This window comes from Oncorhynchus clarkii, chromosome 27, assembly GCF_045791955.1.
Source record: "Oncorhynchus clarkii lewisi isolate Uvic-CL-2024 chromosome 27, UVic_Ocla_1.0, whole genome shotgun sequence".
Taxonomy (NCBI): Eukaryota; Metazoa; Chordata; class Actinopteri; order Salmoniformes; family Salmonidae; genus Oncorhynchus; species Oncorhynchus clarkii.
Window position 1 is genome coordinate 45,353,368 of NC_092173.1, and position 21,277 is coordinate 45,374,644.

The 21,277-nt window shown below is 45.6% G+C and overlaps 1 protein-coding gene across 2 annotated transcripts in view; it reads left to right on the plus strand.

Moving 5' to 3' along the window:
- The window catches only part of LOC139386095 (fibronectin type III domain containing 3A), a 165,062-nt gene that overhangs the window by 76,646 nt on the left and 67,139 nt on the right, over window positions 1-21,277 (plus strand). The window contains exons 1-4 of one of the 2 annotated variants that reach the window (XM_071131518.1): window positions 11,737-11,820; window positions 12,910-12,986; window positions 16,223-16,469; window positions 19,281-19,580. In XM_071131518.1, coding sequence (XP_070987619.1) covers window positions 11,784-11,820; window positions 12,910-12,986; window positions 16,223-16,469; window positions 19,281-19,580 — 661 coding nt within the window. In that variant the 5' untranslated portion in view covers window positions 11,737-11,783. Of the gene's footprint in view, window positions 1-11,736; window positions 11,821-12,909; window positions 12,987-16,222; window positions 16,470-19,280; window positions 19,581-21,277 lie in introns of those variants that run through there. The other variant, XM_071131517.1, reaches the window with a different exon arrangement.

Consider the following 21,277-nt stretch of genomic DNA (forward strand, 5'->3'; position numbering starts at 1 on the left):
AGTTGGAATAATGAGTGACTCACAGGTAGCTCATCAGTTAGACTATCCTATAGGCTATTTCCTCAGTCTAGCCAATGGGTCTTTTGATGATCTAAATACATTATATATACACAAAAAATATTTGGACACACCTTCAAATGAGTGGTTTCGGCTATTTCAGCCACACCCGTTGCCGATAGTGTATAGAATCGAGAACACAGCCATCCAATCTCCATATTGGTAGTAGAATGGCCCCGAACTGAAGAGCTCAGTGACTTTCAATGTGCCACCGTCCATATGATGCCACCTTTCCAACAAGTCAGTTTGTCAAATTTCTACCCTGCTAAGAGTTGCTACGGTCAACTGTAAGTGCTGTTATTGTGAGGTGGACACGTCTAGGAGCAACAACGGCTCAGCCGTGGAGTGGTAGGCCACACAAGCTCACAGAACGGGAGTGGCGAGTGATGGGGCACATGGCATGAAAAAAACAATCACATTTTATTGGTCACATGCAGATGTTAATGTGAGTGTAGCGAAATGCTTGTGCTTCTAGTTCCCGACAGTGCAGTACTATCTAACAATTCCCCAACAGCTACCTAATACACTCGATGTAAGGGGATGGAATAAGAATGTGTACATAAAGAATAATGGATGAGCGATGGCTGTGCGGCATAGATAGTTTAAAATACAGTATATACATATGAGATGAGTAATGTAGGGTTTGAAAACATTATTAAAGTGTCATTATATAAAGTGACTAGTGATACCTTTTATTACATCCATTTATTAAAGTGGTCAATGATTTGAGTCTGTATGTGTAGGCAGCAGCCTCTCTGTTAGTGGCGGCTCTTTAACAGTCTGATGGCCTTGAGATAGATAGAAGCTGTTTTTCAGTCTCTCGTTCCACAGCTTTGATGCACCTGTACTGACCTCGTCTTCTGGATTGTAGTGGGGTGAACAGGCAGTGGCTCGGGTGGTTGTTGTCCTTGATGATCTTTTTGACTTTCCTGTGACATTGGGTGTTGTGGAGGGGGAGGAAGTTTTCCCTCAGTGATGCGTTGTGCAGACCGCACTCCCCTCTGGAGAGGTTTGCAGTTGAGGACGGTGCAGTTGCTGTACCAGGCGGTGATACAGCCCGACAGGATGCTCTCGATTGTGCATCTGTAAAGGTTTGTGAGGGTTTTAGGTGACAAGCAAAATTTTATCAGCCTCCTGAGGTTGAAGAGGATCTGTTGCGTTGTCTTCACCATGCTGTCTGTGTGGGTGGACCATTTCAGTTTGTCTGTGATGTGTACGCCGAGGAACTTAACTTTCCACTTTCTCCACTACTGTCCCGTCTGTGTATAAAATCGTCTGTCCTCGGTTGCAACACTCCCTCCGAGTTCCAAACTGCCTCTGGAAGCAATTTCAGCAAGCTTCATGAAATGGTTTTTCATGGCCGAGCAGCCGCACACAAGCTTAAGATTACCATGCGCAATGCAGAGCGTCGGCTGGAGGGGTGTAAAACTCGCCTCCATTGAGCAGTGGAAACGTGTTCTCTGGAGTGATGAATCAAGCTTCACCATCTGGCAGTCCGACGGACTAATCTGGGTTTAGAGGATGCCAGGAGAACGCTACCTGCCCTAATGCATAGTGCCAACTGTAAAGTTTGGTGGAGGAGGAATAATGGTCTGGATCTATTTTTCATGGTTCGGGCCCCTTAGTTCCAGTCAAGGGAAATCTTAACGCTACAGCATACAATAACATTCTAGACGATTCTGTGCTTCCAACTTTGTTGGGAACAGTTTGGGGAAGGCCCTTCCCTGTTTCAGCATGACAATGCCCCCGTGCACAAAGCAAGGCCCATACAGAATTGGTTTGTCGATCTTTGTGGAAGAACTTGACTAGCCTGCTCAGAGCCCTGACCTCAACCCCATAGAACACTTTTGGGATGAATTGGAACGCCGACTGCGAGCCAGGCCTAATCGCCCAACATCAGTGTTCCCAACCTCACTAATGTTCTTGTGGCTGAATGGAAGCAAATCCCTGCAGCAATCTTCCAACATCTAGTGGAAAGCCTTCCCAGAAGAGTGGAGGCTGTTATAGCAGCAAAGGGGGGGGACCAACTCCATGTTAATGCCCATGATTTTGGAACAAGCTGTTGGATGAGCAGGTGACCTATTAATAACCCCATGATGAGATGTTTGAAGCATAGTTCACTGGTTACTAGTTCACTGGTTACGATGGCAACACCCATCCGTAGCACGCGCTCCAGCAGGTGTATCTCACTGATCATCCCTAAAGCCAACACCTCATTTGGCCGCCTTTCGTTCCAGTTCTCTGCTGCCTGTGACTGGAACGAATTGCAAAAATCGCTGAAGTTGGAGACTTTTATCTCCCTCACCAACTTCAAACATCTGCTATCTGAGCAGCTAACCGATCGCTGCAGCTGTACATAGTCTATTGGTAAATAGCCCACCCATTTTCACCTACCTCATCCCCATACTGTTTTTATTTATTTTTCTGCTCTTTTGCACACCAATATCTCTACCTGTACATAACCATCTGATCATTTATCACTCCAGTGTTAATCTGCATAATTGTAATTATTTGCCTACCTTCTCATGCCTTTTGCACACAATGTATATATAGACTCCCCTTTTTTCTACTGTGTTATTGACTTGTTAATTGTTTACTCCATGTGTAACTCTGTTGTCTGTTCACACTGCTATGCCTTATCTTGGCCAGGTCGCAGTTGCAAATGAGAACTTGTTCTCAACTAGCCTACCTGGTTAAATAAAGGTGTTCTCAACTAGCCTACCTGGTTAAATAAAGGTGTTCTCAACTAGCCTACCTGGTTAAATAAAGGTGTTCTCAACTAGCCTACCTGGTTAAATAAAGGTGTTCTCAACTAGCCTACCTGGTTAAATAAAGGTGTTCTCAACTAGCCTACCTGGTTAAATAAAGGTGTTCTCAACTAGCCTACCTGGTTAAATAAAGGTGTTCTCAACTAGCCTACCTGGTTAAATAAAGGTGAAATAAAAAAAAAAAAAATAGGTGTCCACATACTTTTGGTCATGTAGTGTAGATGTTTAAAATAATCATAAATTTTTATGAAACATTTTATGGAATTTCTTACAAAGTCCATATACCATTTAGCATTTAGCCTATTACAAATTCCACAAATGGAGCTTACTTCGATCCTATCCTTTTGTGCACATACTGCAGTGGTAGATAGAGGAGACAGGGTTGTTTCATTCAGATGTGCTTATAGGGTAGAGTGACCCAGCTGTGTGTGTGTGTCCCTGGTTAGTGTGACTGTGACCCTGTCATCTTTCCTCTCCATGGAAACCCAACAGGATATCGAGCAACTGTAGTGTTCTCTGCTACTGCTACTCCGTCCTGGATCATCAGGTGATTTACCCCATGTTGACATAGTGGAGATGTACTAACTAGGTGATTTACCCCATGTTGACATAGTGGAGATGTACTAACTAGGTGATTTACCCCATGTTGACATAGTGGAGATGTACTAACTAGGTGATTTACCCCATGTTGACATAGTGAGTCTACACTAACTAGGTGATTTACCCCATGTTGACATAGTGGAGATGTACTAACTAGGTGATTTACCCCATGTTGACATAGTGGAGATGTACTAACTAGGTGATTTACCCCATGTTGACATAGTGAGTCTACACTAACTAGGTGATTTACCCCATGTTGACATAGTGAGTCTACACTAACTAGGTGATTTACCTTTTTACAATTTGTGATGTAACACAGTTCAGTGAACAGCTGCTGTGCTGAACCTGTAGTGTTTGTGTTGGCCTGTAGGGGGCAGAAGCGAGTTGTCTTCCACAGTATGTAAGTGATGTTGTTTTCCAGGAAGTAGCGTTGTTGTTTTTGAGTTATTGTAGGCTTTTTGAATGGTCTTCAGTGGGGTGGGTGGGGGGGGGGGGGGACATAATCAAAAGGTATCTGGAAGAGGTAATTTCATCCACAAACACAAATATAACTTTATATACAACCTTACGCTGGGGAAGAGTTCTGCGGGACAATTGCACACATTTTTTTTTATGCAAAGACACACCAGAATTGCTTCCCAAAGAGGAATTGACTTGTTTCTGAATTGTCCAGTCTACACCCGGACTTAAATCTGCTTTAAAAATAAAAAAAATAAAAAATCAGAGACAAGGTTTTGAATATTGCTGTTTATCAATGATTCCTAAACAAATTTACTGAGTTTGAGCAATGGATATACACGGAGTATACCAAACATTTTAAAAACACCTTCCTGATATTGAGTTGCACCCCTTTCATCCTTTTCTCCCTCAGAACAGCCTCAATTCATCAGGGCAGGGACTCTACAAGGTGTCGAAAGCGTTCCACAGGGGTGCTGGCTCATGTCGACTCCAATAAGGGCCTAAAATTATCACCTGCCAAATAAGGTTCGATTTTTGGCTTTGGCGGGGTAAGACTGAGCGACGTAGTTGGGTGTTCAGGGCTCCGCGGCGCCGGCATATTCCACTATGATCTCATTTATAGTCAAATAAATGCCGCACTAGCTGTTTTTCAAAGTATTTTTGCAGTTTTGTTTCACAGCTGGTAAAATGATCGCCCAACGTCAAAAGAACTACAAATCCTATATTGCCTATCCCGCCTCGCGCTGCAACACTGCCTGGCTGGAGGCTGTGTTGCACGGGAAGAGTTGATTTTGAAGAAAAAAAAATTCCAAGCGCACAAAAGTTGATTTTGAAACATTTTTTCCAAGCGCACAAAAGCGTATTTCTCTACAATGTGGAGCACAAATTAGTTGACAACCCTGTTAGTGAGTATTTCTCCTTTGCCAAGATAATCCATCCACCGGACAGGTGTAGCCTATCAAGAAGCATGATCATTACACATGTGCACCTTGTGCTGGGGACAATAAAAGCCCACTCTAAAATGTGCAGTTTGGTCACACAACACAACGCCACAGATGTCTCAAGTTTTGAGGGAGTGTGCTACTAATGCTAGCTGTTGCCAGATAATTGAATGTTCGTTTCTCTACCGTAAGCCGCTTCCAACTTTTGTTTTATGAGATTTTGGCATTACATCCAACCGGCCTCACAAAGACAGACCACGTGTAACGGCTTCTTCGCCTGCGGGATCTTCGGAGGATGTGGGGGTGTTGAGGAGTATTTCTGTCCACTCTTTTGTGGGGGGAAAACTAATTCTGGTTGGCTGGGCCTGGCTCCACCTGGCACTCAAGTGGGTGGGCCTATGCCCTCCCAGGCCCACTCATGGCTGGACTCTAATTAATTAATTTAATTTAACTGATTTCCTTCTATGAACTGTAACTCAGTAAAGTCTTTGAAATTGTTGCATGGTTGTTTTCCCAATGTTTGAGTTTCATCTGCTAGGGAAGAGAAGATGACGTTTCTACTAGTCAGACTCAGTCTCACAAACACAGGGTTGCCAGGTCTAGCAAAAATGACCACTCAAAACCCACCCACAAGGCATGAAAACTCGCCCCCTCCCCCAAAAAAATTCACAGCATGGGTCGCCTCATTTAGTCAGTATACCCTTTTTCCATAACTTTATCGAGCAAATTAAGTAGGAATATCAACGTAACAAGCAAAATATGGTTTTCCATTTAAAACAATAATTATTGAGCTCTAATGTGAATGAAAGGAATTTAAATATGCCGCGAACTGGTTACCGAAGTAATTAGAACAGTAAAAAATACTTGTTTTTTGTGTCATACTTGTGCAATACAGTCTGATATACCACAGCTTTCAGTTAATCAGCATTCTGGGCTCAAACCACATAGTTTATAATTGTAAATATATCCCTTATCTGCATGTGCATAACTATAGATACATCTGACAGGAGAGTTTAAGGAATGACAGAGAATCTCAAATTTTCTGTGCAAGAAACACTTGTGATGAACTTAAGGCAATTTTCTGGCAATTATGATGTTATTACTACAGACTGTTTTTTTAATGAATGGCCTATTTGTGAGATTAGATTGACTTGTCATTTCAATAGGCATAGGCCAGTCCAACTGACTAAAATCTGGGTCTCTGATTGTAATTAAACTTTGCCATGGTTTGGTTAGCTACATGCAGGTGACCGAGAGCCTGATAGGCCTACATCAGATAGCCTACAGTAACCCAGGCAAGTAGTAAAATGAATGATTTAGCAGCTTGCCTAGTTCAAATTGACAAACTCATTTGAGGGAAGAAGTTCTTCTGTTGCCGTGGTGGAATAGGCTATTGAGGATTGGGTTGTAATGGAATAGGCTATTGAGGATTGGGTTGTAATGGAATAGGCTATTGAGGATTGGGTTGTAAATGGAATAGGCTATTGAGGATTGGGTTGTAAATGGAATAGGCTATTGAAGATTGGGTTGTAAATGGAATAGGCTATTGAAGATTGGGTTGTAAATGGAATAGGCTATTGAATATTGGGTTGTAAATGGAATAGGCTATTGAGGATTGGGTTGTAAATGGAATAGGCTATTGAGGATTGGGTTGTAATGGAATAGGCTATTGAGGATTGGGTTTTAATGGAATAGGCTATTGAGGATTGGGTTGTAAATGGAATAGGCTATTGAGGATTGGGTTTTAATGGAATAGGCTATTGAAGATTGGGTTGTAAATGGAATAGGCTATTGAGGATTGGGTTGTAAATGGAATAGGCTATTGAGAATTGGGTTGTAAATGGAATAGGCTATTGAGGATTGGGTTTTAATGGAATAGGCTATTAAAGATTGGGTTGTAATTTCAATCACTGAATCAAATATTAATAACATGGATATGAACTGAATAGGCCTATGCTTGTAAACAAACAGCCAGTGATTAAAAACCTAAATAAAAACCTGTAGCCTGTCTAATGCATTCTAATAACAGCTGGTCCGGCAATTGCGATTGAACTGTGACCATGTTCACAATTGATAACTTCCCATTTTCACTAATTAAACATGGCCATTAATAATTGCATAATAACGCAAGGCTACAACAACAATAAACTGAAGTTACAGGCTATTTATTAAATCCTTTTGCCAGCTGTAGGTAGGTTACACAAGACACCAGTGATATAGACATTTCAACATTATGCTACATGACCAAATGTATGCGGACACCTGCTGTCAAGGTGTATTAATATTGAGTTTGCCCCCCACCGTGCTGCTATAACAGCCTCCACTCTTCTGGGAAGGCTTTCCACTAAATGTTGGAACATTGCTGCTATAACAGCCTCCACTCTTCTGGGAAGGCTTTCCACTAGATGTTGGAACAATGCTGCTATAACAGCCTCCACTCTTCTGGGAAGGCTTTCTACTAGATGTTGGAACATTGCTGCTATAACAGCCTCCACTCTTCTGGGAAGGCTTTCCACTAGATGTTGGAACATTGCTGCTACAACAGCCTCCACTCTTCTGGGAAGGCTTTCCACTAGATGTTGGAACATTGCTGCTATAACAGCCTCCACTCTTCTGGGAAGGCTTTCCACTAGATGTTGGAGCATTGCTGCTATAACAGCCTCCACTCTTCTGGGAGGGCTTTCCACTAGATGTTGGAACATTGCTGCTATAACAGCCTCCACTCTTCTGGGAAGGTTTTCCACTAGATGTTGGAACATTGCTGCTATAACAGCCTCCACTCTTCTGGGAAGGCTTTCCACTAGATGTTGGAACATTGCTGTGGGGACTTGTTTTTCATTCAGCCAAGAGCATTAGTGAGGCCGGCACTGATGTTGGGAGATTAGGCCTGGCTTGCAGTCGGCGGTCCAATTCATCCCAAAGGCGTTCGATGGGGGTAAGGTCAGGCTAATCAAGTTATTCCACACCGATCTCGACAAACTATTTCTGTATGGACCTCACTTTGTGCATGGGGGCATTATCATGCTGAAACAGGAAAGGGCCTTCCCCAAACTGTTGCCACAAAGTTGGTAGCACAGAATCGTCTAGAATGTTATTGTATGCTGTAGCGTTATGATTTCCCTTCACTGGAACTAAGGTGCCTGAACCATGAAAAACAGCCCCAGACCATTATTCCTTTCACCACCAAACTTTACAGTTGGGTATTATGCATTCGGGCAGGTAGCATTCTCCTGGCATCCGCCAAACCCAGATTTCAATGGTGGCGAGCTTTACACCACTCCAGCCAACGCTTGGCAATGAGCGTGGTGATCTTAGGCTTGTGTGCGGCTGCTCGGCCACGGAAACCCATTTCATGATTTTATACACCTGCGTAATCCCTTTACTTGCTACGGTTTTCCATAAGCAAAGTGGACATTAGAATGCAGTTTAAACCACCTCCTATCGAATGTATGTAATGCTGTCTAGAGCGCCTAAAGTTGTTTTCCTGTTGCTGGTATTTCCTGTCGCTGGTATTTCCTGTCGCTGGTATTTCCTGTCGCTGGTATTTCCTGTCGCTGGTATTTCCTGTCGCTGGTATTTCCTGTCGCTGGTATTTCCTGTCGCTGGTATTTCCTGTCGCTGGTATTTCTCGATGGCCATCAGTTCTAGTTTATTAACGTTTTACGGAGAAAAAGGTTTGGAAATAATCTCCATAATGACAATCCTAAATAGCCTACCTACATCTGGTAAAAAAATAATTTAAAAAGTTGTCATGACATACGGGTGCTGCTGTCTCTCCTCTCACTCAACACCCCCCCACCCTCTGTCCCTCCCCACCACTCACTCAACATACCCACCCTCTGTCCCTCCCCACCACTCACTCAACATACCCACCCTCTGTCCCTCCCCACCACTCACTCAACATACCCACCCTCTGTCCCTCCCCACCACTCACTCAACATACCCACCCTCTGTCCCTCCCCACCACTCACTCAACATACCCACCCTCTGTCCCTCCCCACCACTCACTCAACATACCCACCCTCTGTCCCTCCCCACCACTCACTCAACATGGGCCAGCCTCCCTGTGGGAAGCATTGGAGTCAACATGGGCCAGCCTCCCTGTGGGAAGCATTGGAGTCAACATGGGCCAGCCTCCCTGTGGGAAGCATTGGAGTCAACATGGGCCACAGGGAGGCTGGGCCCATGTTGACTCCAATGCTTCCCACAGGGAGGCTGGCCCATGTTGACTCCAATGCTTCCCACAGGGAGGCTGGCCCATGTTGTCTCTCCACTCACTCAACACCCCCCACCCTCTGTCTCTCCTCACTCAACACCCCCCACCCTCTGTCTCTCCACTCACTCAACATACCCACCCTCTGTCTCTCCACTCACTCAACACCCCCCACCCTCTGTCTCTCCTCACTCAACACCCCCCACCCTCTGTCTCTCCACTCACTCAACACCCCCCACCCTCTGTCCCTCCCCAGCCCCCACCCACCGGCCCTCCCCACCCCCCACCCTCTGTCCCTCCCCACCACTCACTCACTAAGCAACAGACTGCTTGATCAGCAGCAGGTCACAGTGAAGTATATATATTTTTTAAAGAGATTATGTTGTGGCAGCAGCGGCGCACATTAGAAGTAACCCAAAATCCCGTGACCAATACATTTTCACCTGCGACAATCCTGCACATGCCTCGAGTTGCATCGCCACGGTAATCTCCTGCCCTTAAAGGGGCAGGCAACATTTTTTTTTTTGTATCATGTGATATTTTGGTTACAAGACTGGAAATAAAATACCACATTACTTCTTACTAGTAATACATGTGTTGTTTTAAAAATATTAAATCATCTGTTTTTTGTGTGTTTTGTTTGTATTTAAAATAATACATCTGAGTGGCTGGTAGATGGACCAATGGGAGGCTGGCCCATGTTGACTCCAATGCTCCCCACTGGGAGGCTGGCCCATGTTGACTCCAATGCTTCCCACTGGGAGGCTGGCCCATGTTGACTCCAATGCTCCCCACTGGGAGGCTGGCCCATGTTGACTCCAATGCTTCCCACTGGGAGGCTGGCCCATGTTGACTCCAATGCTCCCCACTGGGAGGCTGGCCCATGTTGACTCCAATGCTTCCCACTGGGAGGCTGGCCCATGTTGACTCCAATGCTTCCTACTGGGAGGCTGGCCCATGTTGACTCCAATGCTTCCCACTGGGAGGCTGACCCATGTTGACTCCAATGCTTCCCACTGGGAGGCTGGCCCATGTTGATTTCAATGCTTCGTACAGGGAGGGTGGTCCATGTTGACTCCAATGCTTCCCACTGGGAGGCTGGCCCATGTTGACTCCAATGCTTCGTACTGGGAGGCTGGCCCATGTTGACTCCAATGCTTCGTACTGGGAGGCTGGCCCATGTTGACTCCAATGCTTCGTACAGGAAGGCTGGCCCATGTTGACTCCAATGCTTCCCACAGGGAGGCTGACCCATGTTGACTCCAATGCTTCCCACTGGGAGGCTGGCCCATGTTGACTCCAATGCTTCGTACAGGGAGGGTGGTCCATGTTGACTCCAATGCTTCGTACTGGGAGGCTGGCCCATGTTGACTCCAATGCTTCGTACTGGGAGGCTGGCCCATGTTGACTCCAATGCTTCCCACTGGGAGGCTGGCCCATGTTGACTCCAATGCTTCCCACTGGGAGGCTGGCCCATGTTGACTCCAATGCTTCCCACAGGGAGGCTGGCCCATGTTGACTCCAATGCTTCCCACAGGGAGGCTGGCCCATGTTGACTCCAATGCTTCCCACAGGGAGGCTGGCCCATGTTGACTCCAATGCTTCCCACAGGGAGGCTGGCCCATGTTGACTCCAATGCTTCCCACTGGGAGGCTGGCCCATGTTGACTCCAATGCTTCGTACAGGTAGGCTGGCCCATGTTGACTCCAATGCTTCCCACAGGAAGGCTGGCCCATGTTGACTCCAATGCTCCCCACAGGGAGGCTGGCCCATGTTGACTCCAATGCTCCTCACTGGGAGGCTGGCCCATGTTGACTCCAATGCTTCCCACAGGGAGGCTGGCCCATGTTGACTCCAATGCTTCCCACAGGGAGGCTGGCCCATGTTGACTCCAATGCTTCCCACTGGGAGGCTGGCCCATGTTGACTCCAATGCTTCGTACAGGGAGGCTGGCCCATGTTGACTCCAATGCTTCCCACTGGGAGGCTGGCCCATGTTGACTCCAATGCTTCGTACAGGTAGGCTGGCCCATGTTGACTCCAATGCTTCCCACAGGAAGGCTGGCCCATGTTGACTCCAATGCTCCCCACTGGGAGGCTGGCCCATGTTGACGCCAATGCTCCTCACTGGGAGGCTGGCCCATGTTGACTCCAATGCTTCCCACAGGGAGGCTGGCCCATGTTGACTCCAATGTTTTGTCCACTCAGTGTATGTCATCGTATTCAAAAAGACGAACCGCTCTGATGCCTGGTTGCTTCCACCTAGTATTAAGTTATTATCAAAACAACCTCCTTTTAATGTTTAATTTCTAATTTAATTTCTAACTTGGATGATTTCTATAATTTTTCTTTGGCTTTTTCAAAATGTGGACTAAGACTATCGATAGGAAAAATAATCAAACGTAAATTTAATGTGGCAAAGTGTGAAGACTGCACAGGTGGTGTGTAGGATTTCCCCAGCGACTGTATCCCTGAAATTACCATTGTTTTCATGAATTTCATGATATAATCGTCAAGCCCATTCAAAAGATTAGGAGACATAACACGGAAGTGTTCTTTGTCCTGACTGCTGATGTGTACTTCCACAACTGGTAGGAGGGGCCTATTCTGACCACTCAGGGGAGTGGGGGGAGGGGCAGGGATAGAATAGCACAGTACTAGCCTGTCTCTGTATGAGGGCCTCTAAAGCCTAACTAAAAGACTACTATTTTACCTGTATTTTCTCCGTCTACCTTCTACGTTCAATATGAACAGAAACGCTCTGTCGCCAGGACAGTCGGGAGGTTAGTGTGTGTGTGTGTGTGTGTGTGTGTGTACGTGTGGTGGACTTTCGTTTTCATGTTTATCTCCTGCGTTCACAGTGCAGGAATGTGTTAAAGAAAGTGCCAGCTAGGCAGAGTGCTCCCTCTCTCCTCTCCTTCTCTCCTTCTCCCTCTCTCCTTCTCCCTCTCTCCTTCTCCCTTTCTCTCCTTCTCCCTTTCTCTCCTTCTCTCCCTCTCCTTCTCCCTTTCTCTCCTTCTCCCCCTCTCCTTCTCCCTTTCTCTCCTTCTCCCCCTCTCTCTCTCCCCCTCTCTCCTTCTCCCCCTCTCCTTCTCCCTTTCTCTCCTTCTCCCCCTCTCTCCCTGCTCTCCCCGCTCTCCCTCTCTCCCCGCTCTCCCTCTCTCCCCGCTCTCCCTCTCTCTCTCTCCCGCTCTCTCTCTCCCCGCTCTCTCCCCTCTCGCTATCTCTTTCCCTTTCTCTCTCTCCTCTCTCTCTCTCCCCTCTCTCCTTTTCCCTCTCCCTTTCTCCCCTCTCTCTCCCTCCCTCTCTCTCTCCCTCCCTCTCTCTTCCCTCTCTCTTCCAATCTGCTGAGCTGTCAGTTTCTGCTAGCTGCGGTTCAATGCATCCCAAATGACTCCCTATTACCTAGCTAGTGCCTTTACGTGAGGATTCCGGTGCCAGTTGGGATGAATCCATAACCGCCTCAGACACAGGAGGATCGCTGTTATTCCTCAGAACTCCCTGTAAAGTTGTCTGTTCCGCTAACAGTGTAGTAGTTTTATCTGAGAGCGTCAGTTTGAAACTTTGATCGATTTTTTTTAGAAAATGCGCTGATGTACATCGATAGGCTCTCCAGGAGACTGATATTGACTGAGTGGACTTGCCATTGTGATGCATCGTTTGGACTGTTGGATGAGGCTTGCGGGCCACATTGAGATGGTTAGAAAATTCTCTATTGAACCAATGGGAGGTTATTGAACAAAAAATGAAATACGAAATCCGTCTGCCTTCTTCACGTATACAAGTTGACTTGAACTTTTGCCTGGGGGGGGGGGGGATAAATATGACACAAATGTTTTAATCCTTGTTGATGTGTTTCTTTTCCTCTGTAGGCCCTGCTCAGGTTCCCATGATGTCCCCTAATGGTTCAGTGCCTCCAATATATGTGCCTCCTGGATACGTTTCACAGGTATGCTCCCTCTCTTCCTGTCTCGTGGACACACAAACACACACCTACAATTTAAATTGGATTTGACCTTTGTAATGTAAAGTGCCTTCAGAAAGTACTCTGACCCCTTGACCTTTTTTTTATATTTTGTTACATTACAGCCTGAATTTAAAATGTATTCAATTTAGATTTTTGGGGGGTCACTGACCTACGCAAAGTACTCCGACCCCTTGACCTTTTAAAAAAAGTACAAAGTACTCTGTGGAAGTGGAATCGGGTTTTAGAAATGTTTTAGTCAATAAGCTGAAAATGTCTTCGAGTCGATACGTTTTCAAGCCCTTTGTTGTTGCTTAAAGTTCAGGCGTAACAGTTTGCTTAACAAGTCACACGATAACTTGCTTTGTGTGCAATAATAGTGTTTAAACATCTCTGTACCCCACACGTACAGTTACCTGTAAGGTCCTCAATTGAGCAGTGAATTGGTAGATTAAATAAACGGAATATATAAAAAAGCAGATATTGAATATCCCTTTGAGCATGGTGAAGTTATTAATTACACTTTGGATGGTGTATCAATACACCCAGTCACTACAAACATACAGGCGTCCTTCCTAACTCAAATGCCGGAGAGGAAGGAAACCACTCAGGGATTTCACCAGGAGGCCAATGGTGACTTTAAAACCGTTACTATTTTTTTTACATTTTATAAAAAAATATATTTAACTAGGCGAGACAGTTGAGAACAAATTATTATTTACAATGACGGCCTACACCGGCTGGGCCAATTGTGCTCTGCCTTATGGGACTCCCATTCACAGCCGGATGTGATGCAGCCTGGATTCGAACCAGAGACTAGCGACGCCTCTTGCACTGAGATGCAGTGCCTTAGACCACTGTGCTACTCGGGAGCATGTACAGGAGGAAACTGAGGATGGCTCAACAACAGTGTAGTTACTCCAGAATGCTAAAGGACAGAGTGAAAAGAAGGAAGCCTGTACAGAACAAATATATATATACTCCAAAACATGCATCCTGTTTGCAATAAGGGACTAAAATAAAACTGCAACAAAAATTAAACTATATATTTTTGTCCTGAAAATGTTTGGAGCAAATCCAACACAGCGCATCACTGAGTAACTGCCTCCATATTTTCAAGCATGTTGGTGGCTGTATCATGTTATGGGTATGCTTGTCATCGGCAAGAAGTAGGGAGTTTTTTAGGATAAAAATAAACTGAATAGGGCTAAGCACAGGCAAAATCCTAGAGAAAAACCTGGTTCAAGCTGCTGTCCACTAGACACCGGGAGATGAATTCACCTTTCAACAGGACAATAACCTAAAAAGCAAATCTACACCCGAGTTGCTAAGAAAGAGGACATTGAATGTTCCTGACATTGAATGACATTGGCTTCAAAATCTATGTCAAGACTTGAACAATGGCTGTCTAGCAATGATCAACAACCAACCTGACAGATCTTGAAATATTTTTACAAGAATAATGTACACATATTGTATAATCCAGGTGTGCAAAGCTCTTAAGACTTACCCCGAAAGACTCTCAGCTGTAATCACTCTTAGAGAATTACCCAGAAAGACACAGCTGTAATCACTCTTTGAGAATTACCCAGAAAGACACAGCTGTAATCACTCTTTGAGAATTACCCAGAAAGACACAGCTGTAATCACTCTTTGAGAATTACCCAGAAAGACACAGCTGTAATCACTCTTTGAGAATTACCCAGAAAGACACAGCTGTAATCACTCTTAGAGAATTACCCAGAAAGACACAGCTGTAATCACTCTTAGAGAATTACCCAGAAAGACACAGCTGTAATCACTCTTTGAGAATTACCCAGAAAGACACAGCTGTAATCACTCTTAGAGAATTACCCAGAAAGACACAGCTGTAATCGCTGCCGAAGTTGATTCTAACATGTATTGACTCCAGGTGTATGACTGCTTATGTAAATGAGATTTCTGTGTTTCATTTTCAAGACATTGCAAGAATAAAAAATTAAAAAAAACATGTTTTCACTGTCATTATGGGTTATTGTGTGCTGATGGGTGAGGAAAAAAAGTTTTTTTTAATCCATTTTGAATTCAGGCTGTAACACAACAACATGTGGAATACTTCAGCAGGCACGAATACTTTCAGAAGGCTCTGTAGATGCTTATACATACCGGTTCTCCTTCCATAAGTCTGATTTTGGCCTCCTGATTTCATGTCCGAATCACTCTACGTCCTTAGACACAATCAAACATTTGTAACCCCTAATAACCTGTTGTCTCAGATCATATACAGAAGTTACCAATAATAATTGTTGTTTTCTCTCTCTTTCTCTCCCCATCGCTCTCTCCCTAACTCTCGCTCTCTCTCCCTACCTCTCCCGCTCTCTCTCCCTACCTCTCGCTCTCTCTCCCTACCTCTCTCGCTCTCTCTCCCTACCTCTCTCACTCTCTCTCCCTACCTCTCTCGCTCTCTCTCCCTACCTCTCTCGCTCTCTCTCCCTACCTCTCTCGCTCTCTCTCCCTACCTCTCTCGCTCTCTCTCCCTACCTCTCTCGCTCTCTCTCCCTACCTCTCTCGCTCTCTCTCCCTACCTCTCTCGCTCTCTCTCCCTACCTCTCTCGCTCTCTCTCCCTACCTCTCTCGCTCTCTCTCCCTACCTCGCTCGCTCTCTCTCCCTACCTCGCTCGCTCTCTCTCCCTCCCTACCTCGCTCGCTCGCTCTCTCTCCCTACCTCGCTCGCTCGCTCTCTCTCCCTACCTCGCTCGGTCGCTCTCTCTCCCTACCTCGCTCGCTCGCTCTCTCTCCCTACCTCGCTCGCTCGCTCTCTCTCCCTACCTCGCTCGCTCGCTCTCTCTCCCTACCTCGCTCGCTCGCTCTCTCTCCCTACCTCGCTCGCTCGCTCTCTCTCCCTACCTCGCTCGCTCGCTCTCTCTCCCTACCTCGCTCGCTCGCTCTCTCTCCCTACCTCGCTCGCTCGCTCTCTCTCCCTACCTCGCTCGGTCGCTCTCTCTCCCTACCTCGCTCGCTCTCTCTCTCTCCCTACCTCGCTCGCTCTCTCTCTCTCCCTACCTCGCTCGCTCTCTCTCTCTCCCTACCTCGCTCGCTCTCTCTCTCTCCCTACCTCGCTCGCTCTCTCTCTCTCCCTACCCCTCTCGCTCCCTACCTCTCTCTCGCTCCCTACCTCTCTCTCGCTCCCTACCTCTCTCTCGCTCCCTCTCCCTCGCTCTCTCGCTCTCTTCGTCCATCAGATCATAGAGGAGAATGGAGTACGACGTGTTCTGGTCTTACCTCAGCAGCCAGAGTTCCACCCTGGGGGCCACTCCCCCCTGCACCACCCCCCTCCTCCACCCCACGCCCACCTGCCCGCCTTCATCCCCCACCCCGCCATGTTGCCCCCCCCACCCCACCTCTACACAGGCATGGCGGGGGGTGTGGGGGACATGAGCTCCCAGTATATACCACAGTACCACCCGGCACACATTTACTCAGAGCAGGGTGAGTATATACACTACATAGTATACACTACACACTACATAGTGTACACTACATAGTGTACACTACATAGTGTACACTACATAGTGTACACTACATAGTATACACTACATAGTATACACTACACACCACATAGTATACACTACATAGAATACACTACATAGTGTATACTACACACTTCATAGTGTACACACTACATAGTATACCCTACATACTACATAGTATACACTACACACTACATAGTATACACTACATAGTATACATTACACACTACATAGTATACACTATACACTATATGATATGTACTACATAGTATAAGCTACACACTACATAGTATACACTAAATAGTACACACTATACACTACATACAGAGCATTCAGAAAGTATTCAGACCCCTTGATTTTTCACACGTTTTGTTACTTTACAGTCTTATTCTAAATTTGATTCAATTGTTGTTTTTCCTCATCAATCTACACACAATACCCCATAATGACAAAGCAAAAACAGGTTTATAGACATTTTAGCTAATTTATAAAATAAAATATGAAATGTGACATTTACATTAATATTCAGCCAATTTACTCAGTGTTAAAGAACCTTTGGCAGTGATAACAGCCTCCAGTCTTCTTGGGTATGACGCTACAAGCTTGGCACACCTGTATTTGGGGAGTTTCTCCCATTCTTCTCTGCACATCTTCTCAAGCTCTGTCAGATTGAATGGGGAGCGTCGCTGCACAGCTATTTTCAGTTCTCTCCAGGGATGTTCGATCGGGTTCAAGTCCGGGTTCTGGCTGGGCCAATCAAGGAGATTCAGAGACTTGACCCGAAGCCACTCCTGCATTGTCTTGGCTGTGTGCTTTGGGTCGTTGTCCTGTTGGAAGGTGAACCTTCACCCCAGTCTGAGGTCCAGAGCGCTCTGGAGCAGGTTTTCATTAAGGATCTCTCTGTATTTGCTCCGTTCATCTTTGTCTCGATCCTGACAAGTCTCCCAGTCCCTGCCACTGAAAAAAAACATCCCCACAGCATGATGCTGCCACCACCATGCTTCACCTTAGGGATGGTGCCAGGTTTCCTCCAGACGTGACACTTGGCATTCAGGCCAAAAAATAAAATCTTGGTTTCATCAGACCAGAGAATCTTGTTTAGTCCTTTAGGTGCCTGTTGGCAAACTCCAAGCAGGCTGTCATATGTGCCTTTTACTGAGAAGTGGCTTCCGTCTGGCCACTCTACCATAAAGACCTGATTGGTGTAGTGCTGCAGAGATGGTTGTCCTTCTGGAAGGTTCTCCCATCTCCATAGACGAACACTAGAGCTCTGTCAGAGTGACCATTGGATTCTTGGTCACCTCCCTGACCAAGGCCTTTCTCCCCTGATTGCTCAGTTTGGCCGAGCGGCCAGCTCTAGGAGGAGTCTTGGTGGTTCCAAACTTGTTCCGTTTGAGAACATAGTGGCCTCCAACATTCTTATTCTCCGTAATGTGTTGTATTGGATTTGCTCCAAACACAACACTTTCATTTATGAACATTTGAACATCTTGACCATGTTTTGTTATAATCTCCACCCGGCACAGCCAGAAGAGGACTGGCCACCCCACATAGCCTGGTTCCTCTCTAGGTTTCTTCCTAGGTTTTGGCCTTTCTAGGGAGTTTTTCCTAGCCACCGTGCTTCTACACCTGCATTGCTTGCTGTTTGGGGTTTTAGGCTGGGTTTCTGTACAGCACTTTGAGATATCAGCTGATGTACGAAGGGCTATATAAATAAATTTGATTTGATTTGATTTGACTTTGTATTCAGGACAATTTTTTGTTGTTGTTGTTGAATATTTGTATTCTATACAGGCTTCCTTTTTTTCACTCTGTCATTTAGGTTCGTATTGTGGAGTAACTACAATGTTGTTGATCCATCCTCCGTTTTCTCCTATCACAGCCATTAAACTCTGTAACTGTTCTAAAGTTATCATTGACCTCCATGGTGAAATCCCTGAGTGGTTTCCTTCCTCTCCGGCAACTGAGTTAGGAAGGACGCCTGTATGTTTGTAGTGACTGGATGTATTGATACACCATCCAAAGTGTAATTAATAACTTCACCATGTTCAAAGGGATATTTTATGTCTGCTTTATATTTACCCATCTACCCTTAATTTTTTGAGGCATTGGAAAACTCTCCTGGTCTTTGTGGTTAAATCTGTGTTTGAAATTCACTGCTCGCCTGAGGGACCTTACAGATAATTGTCTGTGGGGGTACAGAGATGAGGTAGTCATGACAAAAATCATATTAAGCATTATTATTGCACACCGAGTCCATACACCTTATTATGTGATTTGTTAAGCACATTTTTTACTCAACTTATTTAGGCTTGACATAAACAAAAGGGGTTGTGTACTTATTGACTCAAGACAAATCTCAATTGAATTGAATCCATTTTAAATTCCGGCTGTAACCCTGTAATGTGGAATAAGTCAAGGGGTATGAATGCTGTCTGAAGGCTCTGTGTGTGTGTCTGTACATACCTGTTCTGCGTGTGTCTGGTCTCAGATTCTCATTCCTGTGTGTCTGTACATACCTGTTCTGCATGTCTGAGTGTCTCTGTGTGTCTGTACATACCTGTTCTGCGTGTCTGCGTGTCTCTGTGTGTCTGTACATACCTGTTCTGTGTGTCTAAGTGTCTGTGTGTCTGGTCTCCTCCCAGTCTCAGCAGATTCTCATTCCTGTGTGTCTGTACATACCTGTTCTGCATGTCTAAGTGTCTCTGTGTGTCTGGTCTCCTCCCAGTCTCGGCAGATTCTCATTCCTGTGTGTCTGGTCTCCTCCCAGTCTCGGCAGATTCTCATTCCCCACACGGACGCCCGCCGCCGTTCGTCCACCGCGACGAAAGGGCCAGCAAGACCTACGAGCGTCTGCAGAAAAAGCTCAAGGAGCGGCAAGGGGGAGAGAGAGGAGGAGGAGGAGGTGGTCAGATGAAGGACAGCCCCCCTCCCTCGCCGCAGAAGAGTCGAAGCAGCCCCCCCTCCATGGACAGTATCTACAATGGGGTGGTTGGAGGAGGGAAGGGGCTGGAGGCTGAACTGGGACAGACCAGCACCACCGCCAAGCAGATGGAGAAAGAACCTGGAGGTAAGGAGGGCCAGTGGCCCGAGGGGTGGCTATTTAAGCTGAAGGAGAGGACCAGGGGCTGGGACAGGAACAGGGGTTTGGACCAGGGGCTGGGACAGGAACAGGGTCTGGGTCAGGGGTTGGGACCAGGGGCTGGGACAGGAACAAGGGCTGGGTCAGGGGTTGGGACAAGGGGCAGTGGTGGAAAAAGTGCAATGCACTGTATATTTGGACCTGTTGTGACATGTACTGTGTTATTTTATGACTGGCTATGACGCCTGCATAAGTAAAAAAAAATCCACAAAACCACACAAGGACATACATTCCATTACACCAGGTATTCCCAAACTGGGGGTACGAGCCGTCAGGGGTACACCAAATAAAAATGTCATTCGCAATTTTTTGTAACTTTTTTTTTTTCCTTCTTCTCTCTCTCGTCTGAGTTTCACTGCCAAAAAATGAAATTAAACCATCTAGTGTTCAGCGAAATAACAACACAATGTCAAATACAGGTAGCCTCGTCAAATAATTAACATCCAATCACATTAACCGTTACTCATCCAATCACATTAACCGTTACTCATCCAATCACATTAACCGTTACTCATCCAATCACATTAACCGTTACTCATCCAATCACATTAGCCGTTACTCTCTGGTGGAAATGAGAGTCCCCAGGCATTCTGTCATATTACTATCCATTTTATTAGTAGCGTAATTAATAATTATACATTATTGAAGTAGATTGAATAGAATAACTTTGATGCGTCGTTTACTTTTATATCAGAACCGAACGCAATGTGTCAGTGAGTAACCAGATCACCAACACCAGTAACCAGATCACCAACACCAGTAACCAGATCACCAACACTCAGCTGTTGGGATCCCCCAGGGCTTTACCCTATTAAAACCAGTTTTTCAACCACACCACATTTCTTGTTAGTCGGTTCTTGCAAGTCGGTTAGGACATCTACTTTGTGCATGACACAAGTAATTTTTCCAACAATTTTCTACAGACAGATTATTTCACTTGTATCACAATTCCAGTGGGTCAGAAGTTTACATACACTAAGTTGACTGTGCCTTTAAACAGCTTGCTAAATTCCAGAAAATGATGTCATGGCTTTAGATGCTTCTGATAGGCGAATTGACATAATTTGAATCAATTGGAGGTGTACCTGTGGATGTATTTCAAGGCCTACCTTCAAACTCTGCCTCATTGCTTGACATCATGGGAAAATCAAAAGAAATCAGCCAAGACCTCAGAAACAAAATTTTAGACCCTTCATCCTTGGGAGCAATTTCCAAACGCCTGAAGGTACCACGTTAATCTGTATAAACAATAGTACGCAATTATAAACACCATGGGACCACGCAGCCGTCATACCGCTCAGGAAGGAGACCCATTCTGTCTCCTAGAGATGAACATACTTTGGTGCGAAAAGGGCAAATCAATCCCAGAACAACAGCAAAGGACCTTGTGAAGAGGCTGGAGGAAACAGGTACAAAAGTGTCTATATCCACAGTTAAACGAGTCCTATATCGACATAACCTGAAAGGCCGCTCAGCAAGGAAGAAGCCACTAATCGGTTTGCAACTGCACATGGGGACAAAGATCATACTTTTTGGAGATATGTCCTCTGGTCTGATGAAACAAAAATAGAACTCTTTGGCCATAATGACCATCGTTATGTTTGGAGGAAAAAGGGGGAGGCTTG